This window comes from Lytechinus variegatus, chromosome 3 (genome assembly GCF_018143015.1).
Source record: "Lytechinus variegatus isolate NC3 chromosome 3, Lvar_3.0, whole genome shotgun sequence".
In the NCBI taxonomy this organism is placed as follows: Eukaryota; Metazoa; Echinodermata; class Echinoidea; order Temnopleuroida; family Toxopneustidae; genus Lytechinus; species Lytechinus variegatus.
Genome location: NC_054742.1, coordinates 40,173,315 through 40,192,111, shown reverse-complemented (window position 1 = coordinate 40,192,111; position 18,797 = coordinate 40,173,315). Strand labels below are relative to the sequence as shown.

General features: G+C 36.4%; 1 protein-coding gene across 1 annotated transcript in view; it reads right to left on the bottom strand.

Annotated features, from left to right (window-relative positions):
* LOC121411004 (leucine-rich repeats and immunoglobulin-like domains protein 3) overlaps nt 1-18,080 on the bottom strand; it is a 77,495-nt gene extending 59,415 nt beyond the window's left edge. Inside the window, exons 1-3 of the mRNA XM_041603461.1 lie at nt 16,300-18,080; nt 8,535-8,844; nt 500-571 (exon numbers count right to left, since the gene is read on the bottom strand). Of these exons, the coding sequence (XP_041459395.1) occupies nt 500-571; nt 8,535-8,737 (275 nt within the window). The 5' untranslated portion in view covers nt 8,738-8,844; nt 16,300-18,080. The remainder of the gene's footprint in view (nt 1-499; nt 572-8,534; nt 8,845-16,299) is intronic.
* Between the last annotated feature and the right edge of the window lie 717 nt (nt 18,081-18,797).

Sequence of the window (18,797 nt, the reverse complement as noted above, 5' to 3'; positions counted from 1 at the left end):
CAGTGCCCAAATATGATTTTTCTGTGGAAAGGTGAAATAAAAAATAAATGATATTAGTGTCAAACATGAGTGGAAAAGATGGTTTACCTGGGCTTATGCTGTAAGGAAGTATTTCAATGTGACTTGTGATTATGCTGAAATTTTGACCCAATTAGGGGAACTGAACAAAATATTCAAATGCCATTTGCCTCATCCTCACCACTAAAATTATCTTACTATTTATAGCCTACCCGCATGTACAAATAAATAAATTTACAAGGCAATTAACCAGGAAACAGTATGGCATTAACGAATTCTTTCTTCAACATAATTAAGTACATACTAGTACAAAACAACTAACTTGCACAATATTTTAAGTGCTTTTTTAAACTCAGTTTCATTGATTGTAAGTTAGCTTTCAATTAATAAAAAGGTAATTACATGTAGGAAAAATATGGGGTATGATCGTTGATCGTATTAGGATCCATGATTTAGTTGAACTTCAATTCTTTATACTTACAAGTCTTCTAGCTGTGATAACCTGTCAAAAGCTCCATCTGGGATACTGGCGATACGGTTTGACTGCAACTCCCTATTTTGGTTAGATAAAGAATAAGGCAATATTAACTACATGCACATAAATGTTATGTCACAAAGGAGAAGAAAAATCAACCTTTGTAAATGATGTAAGATCATGTAACAGTGTAGACCTTCATGTGCATACATCCATATATCTAAAGGAAAGTTTGAGAAGATTATCTTGAGCATACAGTAGGCCTATCCCATTTTCATTAGTAGATAGAAAAAATAATTTTGGAAACATATCTCTTGCATTTCAGAATTACAAAATTAACATAATTTGATAATTTAAACACGATATTTTTTATTCAATAAAAGAGGGATATCTTAGATGCATCATATATAAATTCACTGTATATTGGAAATATGGAGGTTAGAATACAGCAGACCATGAATCAATTTTTGTTCCCTCAATATAGTCAATATCCTTGTTACCAGTATGCCCCCCCCCATTGAAAAACTTCATCTCTATCTGGAAATCAGGACATACTACTCTACATGTAGCACAAAAGATTAATTTTTATTTGTACTGCATTTAGTATTCCCATTTCCTGTTCCCCTAAATGACAGTAAGATTTACTTTAATGGAACAATAGGGAACACAAAGAAATGCAAATTTTGTGTGCATGCTGTGTGAGTCCTGGCCCCTTCATTTACTATGATGCAGGCATTGCACAGGTGTGTGCCTATTATTAATCAAATGAATTACCACAGTCAATGCTGGGGTAAGCTGTTAGTGGTGCATCAATGATTGTCCAATCTAAAAAGGTCTATTCATAAGAGTTGCACTAGTCATTATGGGATATGCTTAACTTAAGTCCCATTCATAGTCTAGAACTCCTAGACTCTGTTGTCACATATAACAGAAGCATATCTTTATTTTTTTAAAAGTTTATTCCTACATTTCCTAGGAAGAAATACATGTAGGCCCTATATTGTTTCATTCATATGATCAAGAATGACAAACGGTATCAATTTAATCGCTGTAAAATTTAATCGGTGTAAAATAGACATGGACACAATAAACTACGGATACGTATTGGTAAGAGTCTGAAAATTTAAAATAAGTGCCCTATTCAATCAGTCAAACACCTTCTGGTCAACCACAACATGTACAATGTAAGGGTAAAGGTGGTTCTAGATTGGACTTACATGTACACATTTAGTACTGACTCAACTGGAGGTGGGATGGAGAAAATTAATCTATGACAAAGTGCAAATCAATGCTTACAAACAACACCTGAACACAGGATGGCAAAATCAGAACAATACAATAGGCCTACATGTCCATTTTTAGCCATCCAGCATAACTTAGTGTAGCTTTAGAGAAATGAAAGGATGAACACAAACATCATGTAGGCCTACATACATGTATGTTCACACACACCGGTAAGCATACAGGTTATACATGCACATTTCAACAGTTCTACATTGTAGATCTACACATACAAAAAAAACACACATATTTTGTTGTTTGAAATGGAAATCTGAGAATATAAATATTCTGAAAATTCATTGACTAGTGACTACAGTGTAATAAAATGTACATTAATGCTACTTAAAACTTATAATTATGTATACCATACTGTACATACCAAATAGAAACCTAACATTCAGGCCCATTTGTCATGTACATGTAGGTACCCTTGGTGTTAAAGCCTGTGTATAGCTTTGGTAAAGGGTCAATAATGTGATTGATAATCGAATATCATCTAATATGACAGTCTTACTGAAGCGTAGAGACCGTTAGATATTTTTCCAACTGCACTTCTCTGAGAAAATTTCAAATATTCAAATCTTGGATATATAGCGCCCTCTCTCAGCGATGCTTGTTTTAAATTAAAAAATGGGCATTCAAGCACTTATAAATTTAGTGATTAGATATCCAAAATTTACAGACAATGAACATATCTTGAAAGTTTCAGCCCATTCCATGATTTGGAATAGGATTTAACTGAATGACAAAAACACACAGATATTTTAATTTGATCGGGTGACCCGATCAAGTTAAATTTCCATGTAAAATCGCAAAATTTATCCTGTAAAACATATTTTCATTTCATATCCTCCACATCATAACTGTTATAGGGCATATCCATTCATATTAGCTAGCAATGAATTGGAATATAGTGATAGGTGCATTTTGGTGGATTTACCAAAACTATACACAAGCTTTAAAAAGGAAAATTTGCTTATTATTTCAAAATGACAACTCTTACATATCTGGGTAAATTTGTGGATTCATTTCAGACCATGGGAGAAATAAAAATCTATGTTTCTGATCAGAGTGGAAAAGTATATAAATGTTCCAATTGAATAAAAAAGAGAATTGAGAAAATAAAGCCACAAACACAGCCACATAACTGCAGAAAGAGATGGCCTTAATTTGTCATCACTGTTCCATTTATGTGATCCACAAGACAGCTTTGGAAGGTGTTGAGATACAAATATTAAACCCAACCAAAGTGGATTCCGGCACTTTTTGGGGTAGACCAACAACAATAGCCCAGGCTAAATTTGAGGGAGAAAAAGGCACCCATGTTTTCTTAATCTGTGGGGACAAAGATTTCCCCAAATTTGAGCTGCACTCTGGCTCTGGGCAACATTCCTGTCTTAACTATTTGGTCACGCCTTGCTGCAGGAAAATCTGCTGCCCATTATAAAGGTCATGGTGAATACAGAGCCGTGCACTATGCACAAACACGCACAACAAAGAAAGGCTGCACAAATTAGACTTCTTACACCTGCAAAATTATGAGGATTACTTACAATCATGAAATAACTCTTTACACAGACTTCTTTAAGTTTAGCAAATTGAAGCTAAATATATCTAACAATGATGCTCTTGCTCATACAAGTACATTCATGTTGTACAACAAGGATAAATACATGTAGGCCTTTGAAAATTTGAAGTACGCATAGTACATTACTAAATAATAAATGGAGATATACATGTATCAAGTCTAAACTCCAATGCTGAATGCATTTTACACAAGGTCTTAAAAAAACATTTTGTTTAAACATAATTTTCTTTTTAAATCTTCAAAATCAAATGACAATTACATGTATGTTGTTGTCTCCACCTCCCACCATTTTTTAAAAGCAAATAATATGCTATGGCCTATATGCCTACATATACAGTAAATTGCCAATTCATCTACTACTAACCTGTCCACTCACCACATGGTCTACTTTCATTTAGTCTAATGCTATTCTGTCCATCAACATTTTGTCTTACAATCATTTGGTCCAATCATTACTTTGTCTTTTAGAATCACCATTTTGTCTCTGACCGTTTTGTCTCATAACCAGTTGGTCTAATATTTATTTCATTTTGCACAATACTTAATCCAATTAGACCAAATGGTATATGGACTAAATGGCTATTGGGCCAACTGGCTACATGTATTAGACCAAATGGTGGGTGGACGAATTGGCAATTAGACCATGTGGATAGTGGATGAACTGATGGGTAGACCAAGAATTGGCAACTGGATGAATTGTCATTAGACAAAATAGGTCTACATGCAGTACTGCACGTCATGAGTACAGCATAACCATCTGAAAAAAGGTAATAAAGCAAACTCTGCAAAGTATTTTAAACTATGAAAATAATTAATTCATTAATGTAGTATATAATATCGGACGGTTTCATTTGATTTATTTATTCAAATTAATGGTTGCCTACATTTACTAAAGGGGTACTCTGGGCTGAAGATATATTTATAAATAGAGTAAACTTGAAGCAAAATGCTGAAAATTTGATCAAAATCAGATAACAAATAACAAAGTTACTGAATTTTAAAGATTTGCAGCATTCCAGTAAAACAGCACGAAGTTTTCATGAGTACTGATGTCATATTCCCACTTGTTCTTTATTCAAATATATACATGTATTTCCAAGAACTAAAACAATTGGATTGACAACTGATTATTGTGCATTAGTTATTTCTCGCTGCAACTTATTTCATCATAATGGGAACACATCATTTTCACATTCATGAAAAAATGGAACAACTATAATTTCATGTAACAACATAAGAAAAATGAAATTGGGGATGTGATATCATCAGTCCACATAATGGACATTCATGAAGACATGCCTAGAACTGTTTCACCAGAATAACGCAAATCTTTAAAATTCAATAACTTTGTTTGTTATCCAATTTTGACGAAATTTTCAGCATTCTGCTCTGTGAATTCTACTCAATTTACAGTATTTAGATATATTTTCCCCTGGAGCATCTCTTTAATGATGGACATGCATTTTGGGAACCGTTCCTGGACCAACTCTGTGTGGCAATCAATTCATGCAATGCAGCAGATTACAGTAGGGACAGATTGACAATTAGTAGGAGTGTCAGAACCAATGTTATTCACTGTCAGATAAATGATCCACTTGAGGATTGCAAGGACCATTACTTGTAATTTATGTCAATCATGAAGAGCAAGAATGATGTAGGCCTTGTCCTCCAGCATACATGTACAAGGGGGATATATATATAAGCCTATGCATGCATGCAAGGTGTAGGCCTACGTGTGTTTTATTGATTATTTTGACATGAAGGCAAAATTGACGCAAACAAAATTGACAGACAAACATTTGAATGCTAAGGCCACTATAAATGATAAAGATATCCTACATGTATTGGCAATGCAACCATCAGGTGTGATGTCATGCTTTTACAACCCTCTAACTGTTTTTCATTTAAATTGTCACTTTTTTGTCAAAGATTACATGTACATGTATTGCAAGTGTTGTTTTTTATAAGAGGACAAGTGATGCTAAATTTTATGGAAATTCTATATTTCATGGAAACTATAGGAAGTTTATAAAACATTTGACCTTTTTAGACAAGGAATATTATCATCAGAATGAGCAAAACTAGATATTTGGGATATAAAGAGTTGTACTTAGAACATCACAAATCTTAGTCACACTGTCAATAGGATTTCCATAGCATTATGGTATTTCAACTACAGATGCTCATATTTTTCTTATCCACCATTTGTCTAATTATTTTCAAACTTTTATTGATCTTATTCTTTGATTTTTATGTTTTCCTACAAACTACATATATGTACATGTAACTTGTTCTAAGAATTTCACTTCACTCTCCTTAAACAGGGGTCCGCTGGGCTGAAAATGATTATACACTACACATCTTTAAAAATAGAGTAAAATTTAATAAGAACAAGTGGAATGCCTCTGGCCGTCTCACCTGCATCACGCGGTTCAATATAGCAGCAGTGCTGACTTTGAATACTACTCTAACTCGCACAAGATGTTCAGTGATACATGGTTACTCTTATGTCCACTTTTTATGAACTAGACCAATAAACTTACAGAGATTCACCAAAAAACCCCAACATGGCCAAAGTTCATTGACCTTACATGACCTTTGACCTTGATCATGTGACCTGAAACTCAAACAGGATATTCAGTGATACTTGATTACTCTTATGTACAAGTTTCATGAATCAGATCCATAAACTTTCAAAGTTATGATGGTAATTCAACAGATACACCCAATTCGGCCAAAGTTCATTGACCTTTGACCTTGGTCATGTGACCTGAAACGTGCACAGGATGTTCAGTGATACTTGATTACCATTATGTCCAAGTTTCATGAATCAGATCCATAAACTTTTAAAGTTTTGATGGTAATTCAACAGATACCCCTGATTCGGCCAAAGTTCATTGACCCTAAATGACCTTTGACCTTAATCATGAGACCTGAAACTTGCACAAAATTTTCAGTGATGCTTGATTACTATTATGTCCAAGTTTCATGAATCAGATCCATAAACTATCAAAGTTATGATGGTAATTCAACAGATACCCCTGATTCGGCCAAAGTTCATTGACCCTAAATGACCTTTGACCTTAATCATGAGACCTGAAACTTGCACAAAATTTTCAGTGATGCTTGATTACTATTATGTCCAAGTTTCATGAATCAGATCCATAAACTTTCAAAGTTATGATGGGAATTCAACAGATATCCCCAATTCGGCCAAAGTTCATTGACCCTAAATGACCTTTGACCTTGGTCATGTGACGTGAAACTCATGCAGGATGTTCAGTGATATTTGATTAACCTTATGTCCAAGTTTCATGAACTAGGTCCATATATTTTCTAAGTTATGATGACATTTCAAAAACTTAACCACAGGTTAAGATTTCGATGTTGATTCCTCCAACATGGTCTAAGTTCATTGACCCTAAATGACCTTTGACCTTCGTCATGTGACATGAAACTCTAATAGGATGTTCAGTAATACTTGATTAACCTTATGGCCAAGTTTCATGAACTAGGTCCATATACTTTCTAAGTTATGATGTCATTTCAAAAACTTAACCTCAGGTTAAGATTTGATGTTGACGCCGCCGCCGCCGCCGCCGTCGCCGCCGCCGCCGCCACCGCCGCCGCCGCCGTCGGAAAAGCGGCGCCTATAGTCTCACTTTGCTTCGCAGGTGAGACAAAAATGCTGAAAATTTAATCGAAACCTGATAACAAAGTAATTGAATTTTAAACTATTCAATATTTTTGCAAAAAGCAGTTACATGTAGGCCTATGTCATCATGAATATTAATCAAGTGGACTGATGATGCCATGTCTCAACTTTCCGTTTTGTTATATACATGAAATCATTCACCTTGTATGTTCATGTATGATATACACACATACATGTACATGTACTTTGTCAATATATTTAAATTTTGGGGGATAAAATTGTAATAAACATGATTTCATTAAAAACATGCAAAACAAGTGGTAACATGACATCATTTTGCTGCACGAAGAGTGAAGACTAGACCAAAAGCTTCGGTCTCTGTTATATTGGTTGTTCCGCTGAACTCCACTGGCTCCACTCACCATTTACATAGACGAAGTTCCAACTTGATCTGTACAGGGACTCATATGTTTTATGTATAAAGTTTGGATAAACCAGGGAAGTGGAAGTTGCGCGAAAGCCGAAATAAGTCACTGTTTTTTTTCCCCTTATTTCTTATTTTTCCCCATTTTGGCCCATTTCAGGCTAAAAACAGAATAATAATCTTTATTTTGGTCAAGTTCTTATAACATATTTTTATGAAATAAAGACAAAAATCAATGAGCCCTGTCTGGAGATTATGCATTGAGAACCCCCTAATGGCGGCTGCAAGATCATGAGCCATCTGTGTACGAGGTGACATTTTAAAAAAAGTTAAAATGTTAAAAAACTCCTCGAAACAGATGGCTGCCAGCTGTCTACATGAAGACATGCATAGAACCTTTTCACAGAGACATCGCAAATCATCAAAATGTCATAACTTTTTATTCCTACATGTAGTTTGATATATTGATCAAATTTTCAGTGGTTCATTAGGTATGTTCTTTTGTGTGTCTGCTTTTTCTTTATCTGTACAAACCATATTATTTTTAGCCTGGAGGATCTCTTTTAGGGAGTGTAACTAAATGTGTACAACTACAAGGCAGGATTTTATTCTCCTTATTAAAAAAACATACATTCACATGTCTGAAAATGCATTTTATTTGGTGAAAGTTATTACAAAACAGATCATGATGAAAAAAATAGGTTTAAATGGGATTTGACATGTCAAAAGGACTACTCTAAACACATATTTTTATTTGAGGAAAACATTATTGAATTTTTTTGTAGACACTGGTCATTACTATCGATCTAATTGAACATGTAACAAGTTTACACCAGCTGCATCCTTTATTAATACATGTATTTAAAAAAAGTTAAATCTACTCAAGGTCAAGCTTTGTCGAGACATAAATTACTGTTTCTTGGTCAAAATATTTCATCTGTCACTATTCATTTACAATGCCAGGCCTTCACCCAGTCACTCAGTACTGAGTGAGCTATTGGCACTGACAAAATGCGCCATGACAGAGCTGAGCTGAGTGAGGGCTAGCTATTGCAAACTAAAGCGAGGGGAATCAACTGGCTTTGATACTCACAGCATTGTGACCCATGTCGGCAAGTCGGTCGGAAGACTCGTCAAATGTCGTTTACTGCAGTCTACCAGGGAACCTAAGCACCAGCATTCTTCTGGGCAAAGAACATTCTGTGCTGATACATACTTGGAATTATCCAAAACTAGGCAGTAGACGACCAAAACCGTGTAAAAACATCGGAATATCTGCGAGGAGTCGGTCGCCATTTTGGCACCCCTCGTAGAGCCGGGTGTTGACCCTGTCCAGTGGCCGACGCTGGAGCGATCAGTTCTCGCTGTGGTAAACAATCACTTTCGCAGTGTTATCGTCCTCTCTGTAAGAATAAAATCCGAGAAGAACATACTGTCAATGACAGAAAATGTACTTTCAACCAATCCATTCGTGAAACCTACATTTCAATCCTTATATCGTCTCATAAAAACAAAATCTCAAAGAGTTTCAGCTTTCTTCGCGTCGGTTCGTCCTTTCTGATTGAATTTATGCTAACACGAGCTTACACAGTATCCTATGCACATTGCATTGCTGTATTTACTTCAATTCACTATTTCGTGAGTGAGAAGCACTCGAGTGTGTAAAACCACCCACGTTTTGTGTATGATTAATTATGCATGCAGCCGTTCGTATACGAAGCGCAATTGGCTGAAAGTGGTCACGTGTGACAGGTCAAAAGCTAAGCTAAGAGCTAGTTTCTGGAGGTGATGACAACCGTAATTTCTGTTCTCAACATAGCTCTCAAGAAAATAGATATTGTCCAGCTGAGAAAATGACAGTAGAAGATGTGGCGTATGAATACATGCATCAGATTTATAAATGAAAAATATCAGAGGGGTATTTGAAGATGTATATTGCAGCAAACCAATAAATAGAGGACGAAATAGTTCTATGGGTTTTATATGAAAAAATTACGATGGAGTATACGAAATTAAAAATACATACTAATAAAAAGTGGAAGAAAACAACTATATGGAATATCATGGCTGCAGTAAAGCCATGGTATATGGCATCGCCATATACCGTCATGACATTCGGCATTATTAATTAATCTTATATAGCTTGATTCGGAGAAACCTTTTCATCTCTTTTTATGTCCCACATTTATGTGCGATGAAACCAAACGAAAATGGTACAACTTCTTCAATTAGTGAATTTATTGATCATATATGCATGCAGTATGTCTCGTCCCTCTGAGAACTTTAATTTCTTATTTACTGAAGTTGTTTGTATTTCTAGCATACATTTTGTTTTAGTCAAAAGAATTTTGTCTTTCGGACAGCCTATTCACATGAAAAGGCACACAACCCAATGCAATAACCAGGTGAGTGTCTAAATCTGCATTAATTTCCTCCTCAGAAAACCTTCCATATATACAGATATACGATTTTTGATTGCTACATGTACATTATATTACTTTGAAAATGCATTGTGTCTTATCTACCATAGATGTGTATTGTGACCTGGTCAGGAATAAAATGTGATCTAAACATAGCTACAACAACACCAATTGCTTAGCAGCTAAATCTGGAGGGGGCACTTTCGGACACCGTATACAAAATACTCATGACTAAGAAAGAAATTTAAAATTGATCATTTGATCATTCAAATTTTCATAAATAATTCAAAGTAACCGTAGGAATAATAAATAAAAAATCCATATTATTCAGCCTTTACTTAAAAATAATAGGGATACGTGTTTTTAAGATACTGGCGTATACCTCGACTTTAATCCAAACTATTTTAATGTCGCATATTTTCTAGTATGGCTCTATATGTGTCTGGATTAAAATTTCAAATCATCTGTTCATCTTTTGTGCATGCGTGTCATATACACGGCTCAATATTTTTTCTTTAGAGTTGCATGATTTATATTTTCGTCGTGCAAATAAAATGATCTGATAATCTTCCTATGAAAATTGCACTTCAGTTGACACACCTGAACATGCTAAAGACGCGCCTATTTAGGTTGGTCAAAATGTCAAATGTGAATCATACTCGACATGCTCGAGTATTAATTAACATTCCAATTTTACAAAAATTTATGTTATTTTGCAACCGTCGCATTTCTTTTATCATCGATATTTTTTTTGGTGAAAATTTGAGTTTTCAATTTTTTTAAATCTGGCGCCCTCGGAGTCTCTCGTTAGGCCCTATTATGCTTTATTACTTTAAAAGTGTCATTTGAGAACTTAACTTTGATTTTTTTATAAACAGTGATTAAATGGCAAAAAGATACACATACAGACAAATATTATATCCTGAAAATGAAGAGTGTCTTTTTTTTAATAATAGTTAATACGCATCCGACCAAATTGAATTTTTATTTACATCTCAAATTCCCTCAATGGAACACATTTTACATTGCTCAGATTAAGTGTTTTAAAGTATGTAGAAGAATCGGAAAAGTGTTATGTAATTTTTTTTTTTTTTTGGGGGGGGGGGCGGGTTTATCAATAAAAGATAATTTGACAATTAAAAACTTTTAGAGTAAAAGTTTAGTAGTTTGTTTGCATACCAGTTTATTTTCTTTTTTTCACTCCTTACCCCGTTCCTTGAGCAACCTGAAGCGCACTATTACAGTATATCAACATCCGATTATCATCTCCGTGATCGTCATCTTCCTCATCATCATCATCGCCTTCAATCCATCATCATCAACACTGTCATTTATTATTATCATCATCACCATCATCATCATCATCAACAACAACAACATCAAGTATTATTTTCATTCGCGCATGAACATTCATTCAAAGATGTCCAATATTCAGTAGAAAGAGACATCCGTTCAAGGTTTTAATGTGATATTAATGGTGATGTGAATAAAATGGTGTTATCCACGAAGACCTATGAACAGGTATAAAGAAATTCTCAGCCCTGACATCGAGTAATGATTACTGTTAGGGGTTATCATAATGTGTTGAATCATGTAGTTTGGAGTTCGAACTAGATAAAAATGGGGGTATATAGCCTCAGAACTACCATTCGAATGAGTTGCATTGGTTAAGTGTGCAGGTGCACGCCGAGTGCCCGTTTTAATCTTTTCCCATTGGTCGATTGATTGATGTGTGCCTGCAAATCGATTGCGGGCCGAGAAACGCGGTCAATTAAGCAATTAGAGGCGAACACATTTTGGCACATTATTAGCTTGTTTCTGTTTTTCTCTGAGCGAGATTCATACAAAATAACATTAAACGGGTCTTCTATAGTCAACAGTTGGTGCAGTTCTGTTGTTGGGTTTTAAAACACGCTTATTGGCATGATGTTCTTTCAACCACCCTGCGCTGATGATGAAAAAAAACATGCCCCCGAATGGGGGGGCGTGCGTAATGGGGCATGCATTGTCTGAAAATCATACAATGTAGCAACCTTTTATTACGTTTAAGAAATGTGATTTACTCAAATATATTTTTTAAACGATGAGGTTGGGCAGCACCCCCCCCCCCTTCCCCAATGTAATGCCTACATAATTATGCACCGTGCAACGGTACAACCATCCATCTCTTCGACAATACGACTTGTGATGGCGCTGTTTGAAATCACAGGGATACCATCAAACCACACAGTGAATAAACTCGATCCTTGGCAAAATTTGCGGGGTACGTTGAACACTCATCAGTTGGGGGGGGGGAGTGGGAGGGTGTCACAATAATGTAAACCATGTCTCATCTACAAAGGGGGGGGGGAGTGGGAGGGTGTCATAATAATGTAAACCATGTCTCATCTACAAAGTCATCACAGTTTTTTTTTATTGTGTCAAGGATTACTTAGTATTAAAATCTGATTGAAAGAGGTAGGTCGTATATGTTTGTATATACATGCATAATATCAGAAGAATTACAATTAATCTATTAAAAAAAGAGAAAAAAAAGCATGTAATGGGTGTTTAAATAAAGAGTCTAATATCGTGAGGGATTCATGCATAGAGAAGACTGTAAAGTAATAATGGGGAAATGCAATCGCCTCCTTTTCCTTCACATTCTTTCTGATCAACCGAATAATCAATACCACTCATTTCCGAACTCTTGAAATATATTCTTTGGCAATAAAAACACAAGAGGCGATAATTCTTCAACACCTGTAACACTGGCAATTTACTCGCCTCGTTGCTTCTTGAACGACTCAATTGTTGTAAGCGATCGATATGCCGTTCGTCCATTATACGTAAACAGTGAAAACCAACACGTTCTCTTTTATAATGCTGCAGCCGCTTTGTTTAAATAATAGGAGGGATTTGCTTAATAGAAAGTTTAAATAAAGAATTTCTCACCTTGCCGCAACGGTGCGAAATTTTGCGCACGGTCCGATAATGCGGCTCCCTTATTCATTGCGCACGTCACGTGTTCGTGCCCTGAATGCTAATCACCTTCTTGTAAGCGATGGTTCCCGTTTTCGGCAAACCTGAAGCTGTTTTTCAATGAATCCTTTTATTTTCTAACATAAAGGTGGAGTATCTGCCACACACCTGCACCACAAACCTTGATAAGATGCGAATAAGACGGGGCTTTCTCATTGGTAAATGAACTCCCAACAGCAATCCGCAGAGGTTTTTCCTGCAATACTAACGCTTTTATGCAAAGTCATTAAAGGTTTATAACCTTTTGTATTGTCTATATAGTCTCCACATTTCCATGTTTATTTCCCTCTTAAATGATCATCATCACGTTAAAATCTTCAATCAAGCTTCCTTTATAAGAACACCTTCAATGGAGATACTACATACTGTATTCCCCCCTTTTCGAGACTATACTTTCAGCGATGCCGCATTATACAAAGAAGTTCGTGTCAGAGCACATCATCGACGGCTCAGTTTTCAATCGAATATGTATAATAACGAATGTCCTCCCTCTCCATTTTTTGTTTCTCGAAAACACAAAGTATCAATTCATAAGTTTGTCTGGTTTGAATGATTCCCAGTACGTCTTTCAACAACACAATTACATCATCCGGTTGAATGTCACCGTTACTCCATAAAAAACTCAGGCAGGGGCGGCGGCACCCCCCCCCCCCTCGCACATACACACTTCTTTAACCACCCTCCCCCAACAAAAGAAAAAAACACTAAAAATTACTTTCTGATAATGTTTTTATTTACTGTTCAACCCTCCCCCACTTTCTAAACCATGGTAGCCCTGGGTCTTAGGGAGCTCAAGACGATCTACCCCCCCCCCGCATTATTTTGAATTCCTGAGATAAAATGGAGAAATATGACTTATATAACCCTGATTTTGCTGCTCTCCTCTATTCAATTCCACATTTTCTAATTTTTCTTACTTTTTCCAATCTCACCCCTTTTTCACTATACTTTCAAAAGAGGCGGTCGCTCCTATCCCTATATAGCGTCGACCCTGTAAAAACTCACCCGATTGCACAGAATATTATGACTTCCGATTTAAGGTTGATTTCTTTTTGGAATCATCATATTGCTTCTGCAATTACTATCACTGAAATAATTTACTAACACAAAATTTCTCATTTCAACATTCTCAACCATAAAACAATAATGCGAATTCCCAAAGAAATCGAAATAATGTCAGGTCACTCAAAATCAGAATCACAGAAACTGTTTTCAAGGGATATAGGTGATGATCAATTTCTGCCTTCGCGACATTGTTTGAATTGAAGACTTTAAAGACAATCTATTAAAATTAATATAGAACTTCTATGCAAATTATAATTTGTTATCTTGTTTAAATGACAAGACACTTATCTTGGACAATGATAAATTAATTTTAATAGATATTCAATCGAATGCCCATCTAACAATATAATTTTGAGGTCTTTGTTTGGTATACATTGAGGTGAATTATTTCGATTTATGTATTGAAATCAGAACTCGAGTATCAAAACATAAAATTATTAAACCGACATGGATTCGGATTTAAATGTTCTTATTTAAATCAAATGAATTTCAATTGAGATGGAAATGACACCAAAAAAATATACATAATGCATGGTCAAAACATCCACCGTCTGTGCGGTGTTCTGTTTTGCTGAAAATAATATAATCAAATAAGAATAAAATTAAGAAAGAAAAAAATAAACAAGAAAGTTTGTAAGTTCTAAAAGATTTCAGGAGGAAGTTATTGGTTCAATATCATTGACAAAAACGGTGATGAAGATGATACATTACCTTATGACTGACTATATACCTTCATGTCTGCTCATGGATGTGTTGCCATCCATCTCATTCCTAGTATCTTGTATGACAGTGAACATGTTCAATTTAAAAAAAAATATGATTCCGAATGTATAAGAAATAAGTCGATTGAAAACTGTTAGAAGAGACGGGTTTTTTTTATCTATTCTCCTTTATAGATCCACTCTTATAATTAATGATTTTTTTTATAAGAACGAAAAGGTGTTTTAAACGATGAAAATCTTGGGCACTTCTGAACATCTTCGACCGCTTTTGCTCCTGTAGAGTTTTTTTTAGGGATGTCTCTTCCCTTGAATTTCTTTAACCCCCCCCCTCTTATTTCCCCTCTTAGTTCATCACGCCCTCATGTTTCCCCTAGCCAGCACTCTCTCAACCTCTCCCTGCTCATCTGCCATGACATTTTATGCCAGGATCCATGTTTAGCCTAGATTTTGCCCCTCTCTTTTCCACTCGGGCCCATCCATCGCCATTCCCTGTCGTTCGATTGGGATGTGTCTCTCCGATTCCACGGTGCGCATATCACCTTTCACGCCGCACTTTCTGGCAGGGATAACCCGCAACCCGAGCACGCCATCCTACCTGCTGCAGGCAATGAAATTATTTTAACGTTATCATCGACCAATAACCCACGGGCATCACCCACCAAAATGTATGAGGGGTCCCCTCCACTATGTGGATCTTTCCTCTCTTCTATTTTAGAGGGTTGCATAGCCTTTGCGCCCTCCAACTTCATGTTCCTTTCATCAGAAAATTCGGTCATGTTTTCTTAACTTTTTGTCTCATTTTGAAGGCATTTTATTCCCCGTTTCTATACTACAAAGCCAATCTGTGCATTGTAACGGCAATTCAATTTTGTCAGGCCTATATTCATGTACGTAATCATTGGTTTGATTTCATTCAGACAAATATTTATTATATCTCTAATCAAAAACTTCAAACAACCAATGGATTTTTTTCCCCAAAGTTGTAGATGGATACCATTGATACTTTCACTAAAAATCGTTCTTTACACTTAGAACAAGATAAGTGAAGTTAGCAGTGGTGTTCTGTCAATGGTATCACACTTGGAATACTGCTATAGAATGGTATTAATATTGATTTCACAGCTCCTGATTTCACATTAAAAACATTATTGTACAATATCACTGGAAAGATAGCTATATTTGTTGAGATCTATTCATCAAGACAATTAAGAACTTGGGTCATTTAGACAAAAATTATCAAAATTAATCAAATATATTTGACATTTAAGAAAGTTAAACCAATGATACCAATCACGATAAAGTGTTCATGATGATGAGCACCCGTCACAGTTTACACACAATGGAAACTGGAATTGATATAGGGCCTAATAGCTTATCTTAAATCACATTGTAACGTTATAGTATGCAAAATAAACATAAATAAGAGATGAATACTCTAATGATTATAGTAAATCGAATTAGGCTATGGTATAATGCACACATTCAAATTAATGTCAAAGTATAGTTTAAAGTAAATTAAAACAGGAATGTGTCATTGTAACGTGTGGTCTGTATAGTCAGGAATACGAACCGACTAATTTTGATCATTATTGACAGCCTGCCTCCATAATTATACCGTTCAATAACTCACCTGAAAAGTTCAATCCTGCGGTGTGTGTTTATGTCGGCCCGACTTATTCACGAAACTTGACAGATAAAATCACCCTGTGAGTCAGTTTAGTAAGTTTGTCTCGAAAACTTGTCCACGAATAAAGACAATTCAGTTTTCATAATTCGGTCACAGCTGTAAGTCTGTTGTCAGCCACGTTATGCATTCAGAGAATGAAAGATGATGCATACTATGCTATATAGGAAACATCACACCGCTTCGCTTCAATGCGTAAAGAACCTTGCTGTATTCCCGAATATTTCATCTGAAAATAATCCCTAAGCTTTCCACTCTGGTAATTTTCACATCAAATACGAAGAGAATGTGGAATAGATGTAGAGTGGAAGACATCGATCGTGGATTGCGCATCTAGAGCAGAAAAGTTTAACCAGAGAAGCCACGAATATAGAGGATGAGTGATAGAGGTGAGATATCTCCTTCAAGCAAGTATCTTTATTTTTTTCTCTTCCTCATAAAATCCAACGTTCCATCAAGAGAGAAAAGACACCGCATCGAGCAGTCATTCATTCTCTACCAGAGAAATGTGTGCATGTATGCCTCCTACTGTACACCAATAAGATATGAAACCCCTACCCTTTCATGTCATCAATACCTGTACCTTTCTTGAAAACACCATAACCCCTGTTTATGTGTCGGGGTGCACCTTTGTTCCCTTTCACGCGGTGTTTAAACGTTCCAATTGCTTTTGTGTTAGTAGAGAAGGCGAACCCCCTTCAGGAAACAAAAGAGGGATAATGCTTGCTGACACCTTTGTGAATAGGCCCTCGAGGCTGAGTGAAGAGCACACCTGGATACCCTTAAAGCGGGTCAAACAAAGCTAACGTCTTCCTCATCAAGAGCGATGGCCTTCCGATTTCGAGGATGCTTCATTCACGATCCAGAAGTATGAATATCTCTTGTATGAAAAGGAACTGTCAAAAATCGTCAAGTATCCTGCCAACTTAAGGAATCACCTTAACAATCTTTCTTGAATCATAAATCTCTTTATAAAATCGAGGATGCATCGAGCGTCCTTGAACGAAACTCGGAAATCTTGCCTTATTCCGGTTTCCTTCTCCAGATATCTATTTTGGTAAGGTTGTGTTTGGCGAGATTTGAGGTAAGCAAAGTCGCTAACATTCATACACTTCGAAATAGAAGGTAAGATCACGTTTTCTGCGGGCGCCCCGCCCTTGATGAATCACGTCGAATACAGGTAAAACAAGAGGTGAGCTATCGATCTGATAGTCAAACAAGAACAAGATCGAAGCTACAATTTATTCACCAAGTGGACATTTACAGAGAGGACCCTTTTCTATGAGAGAATGAAAATCCCAAAGCACGCGTTCATCCAGTTGTTCAAATAAAAGTACATTTAATTCGTAAATACTCTGAGAGGGTATGTACTTCTTCGCTTCCCTTTTTCCTATTTGGATGAGGAGCTGTCTCTTTATAAGCTGAAGATGACACACCTGGAATATCGCCGATAGCTCTGAGGGAAAAGAAAAATGTAGAGATAGAAGGAAGGAAATAAGTGCCTTGTTGGTGAGCAGAAAGTAAGGTCCACACAAGTTTTCAGTGATATTAGCATGCATCCAAGCACGGCGGGAGGCCTCACAAAGGTGCAAAGGAGATGCGTCAGCGGCTCTTTTAGAAGTGATACGGTACACACACCCTGCGCTGATGTAGAAAGAGTGTGAGAGAATGATTGTGGCTGTTGACTGAAAAAAAGAAGAATCTCCTTTTAATAGCCTACGTGCACACCTCATAACCAGCCAATCCCCAGGTAAAGTACAAGCTCCTCCTGGCGTGAGATGCTCAAGCAAAAAAGAAAATGATGATGATGATGAACACCCGTCGTGTGCTCTATTATTCTTTCTTCCCTTTCTCTTTCTTTTTTCTTTCCTCTTTTTTTGTCAAGTGCCTTTTTCTGTGTCTGTTTTTACCTGCTCACATGCGGGTGTGACAAGGTTGGGATGACTAAATAACATACCATCCAATCGGGAGCGAGAAGGGGTCGGTTCAGGTTCCAAATGCTCACCTCCAAACCGTACGTGCATACTGCGCACAGTGGTGTCTTCGTGCATACCTCACAGGGGCCCACACGGCGTAGCTCTGCTGTGCCCGTCAATCAAATCGTCACTTGATATGCAGGTAACACACCAGGTAAACGCCAGCCTAGTTTGTCCTTGCAGACCGTATTCTAGCTCAGCATGGAACCAATCAGCAAATACAATTGTCCCTCGTGCAATCTATACGCCTGCTTTTCTATGCTTTGTGGGGTGTGGTGTATACACTTTCTATCAGAGAAGGGGCAGGGCCTTGAAGGGGCTCATTATAATGGCGTACTATAAGGACAAAAAGGGGACAAAATAGGGAGGGGTGATTTGGAAGATCCAGTATAAATTTCCATTCTTGGGTGAAGTGTGATAATCTTCTTTAGTATTGGTGATTTTGAAAATGTCAACCTGATCAATACA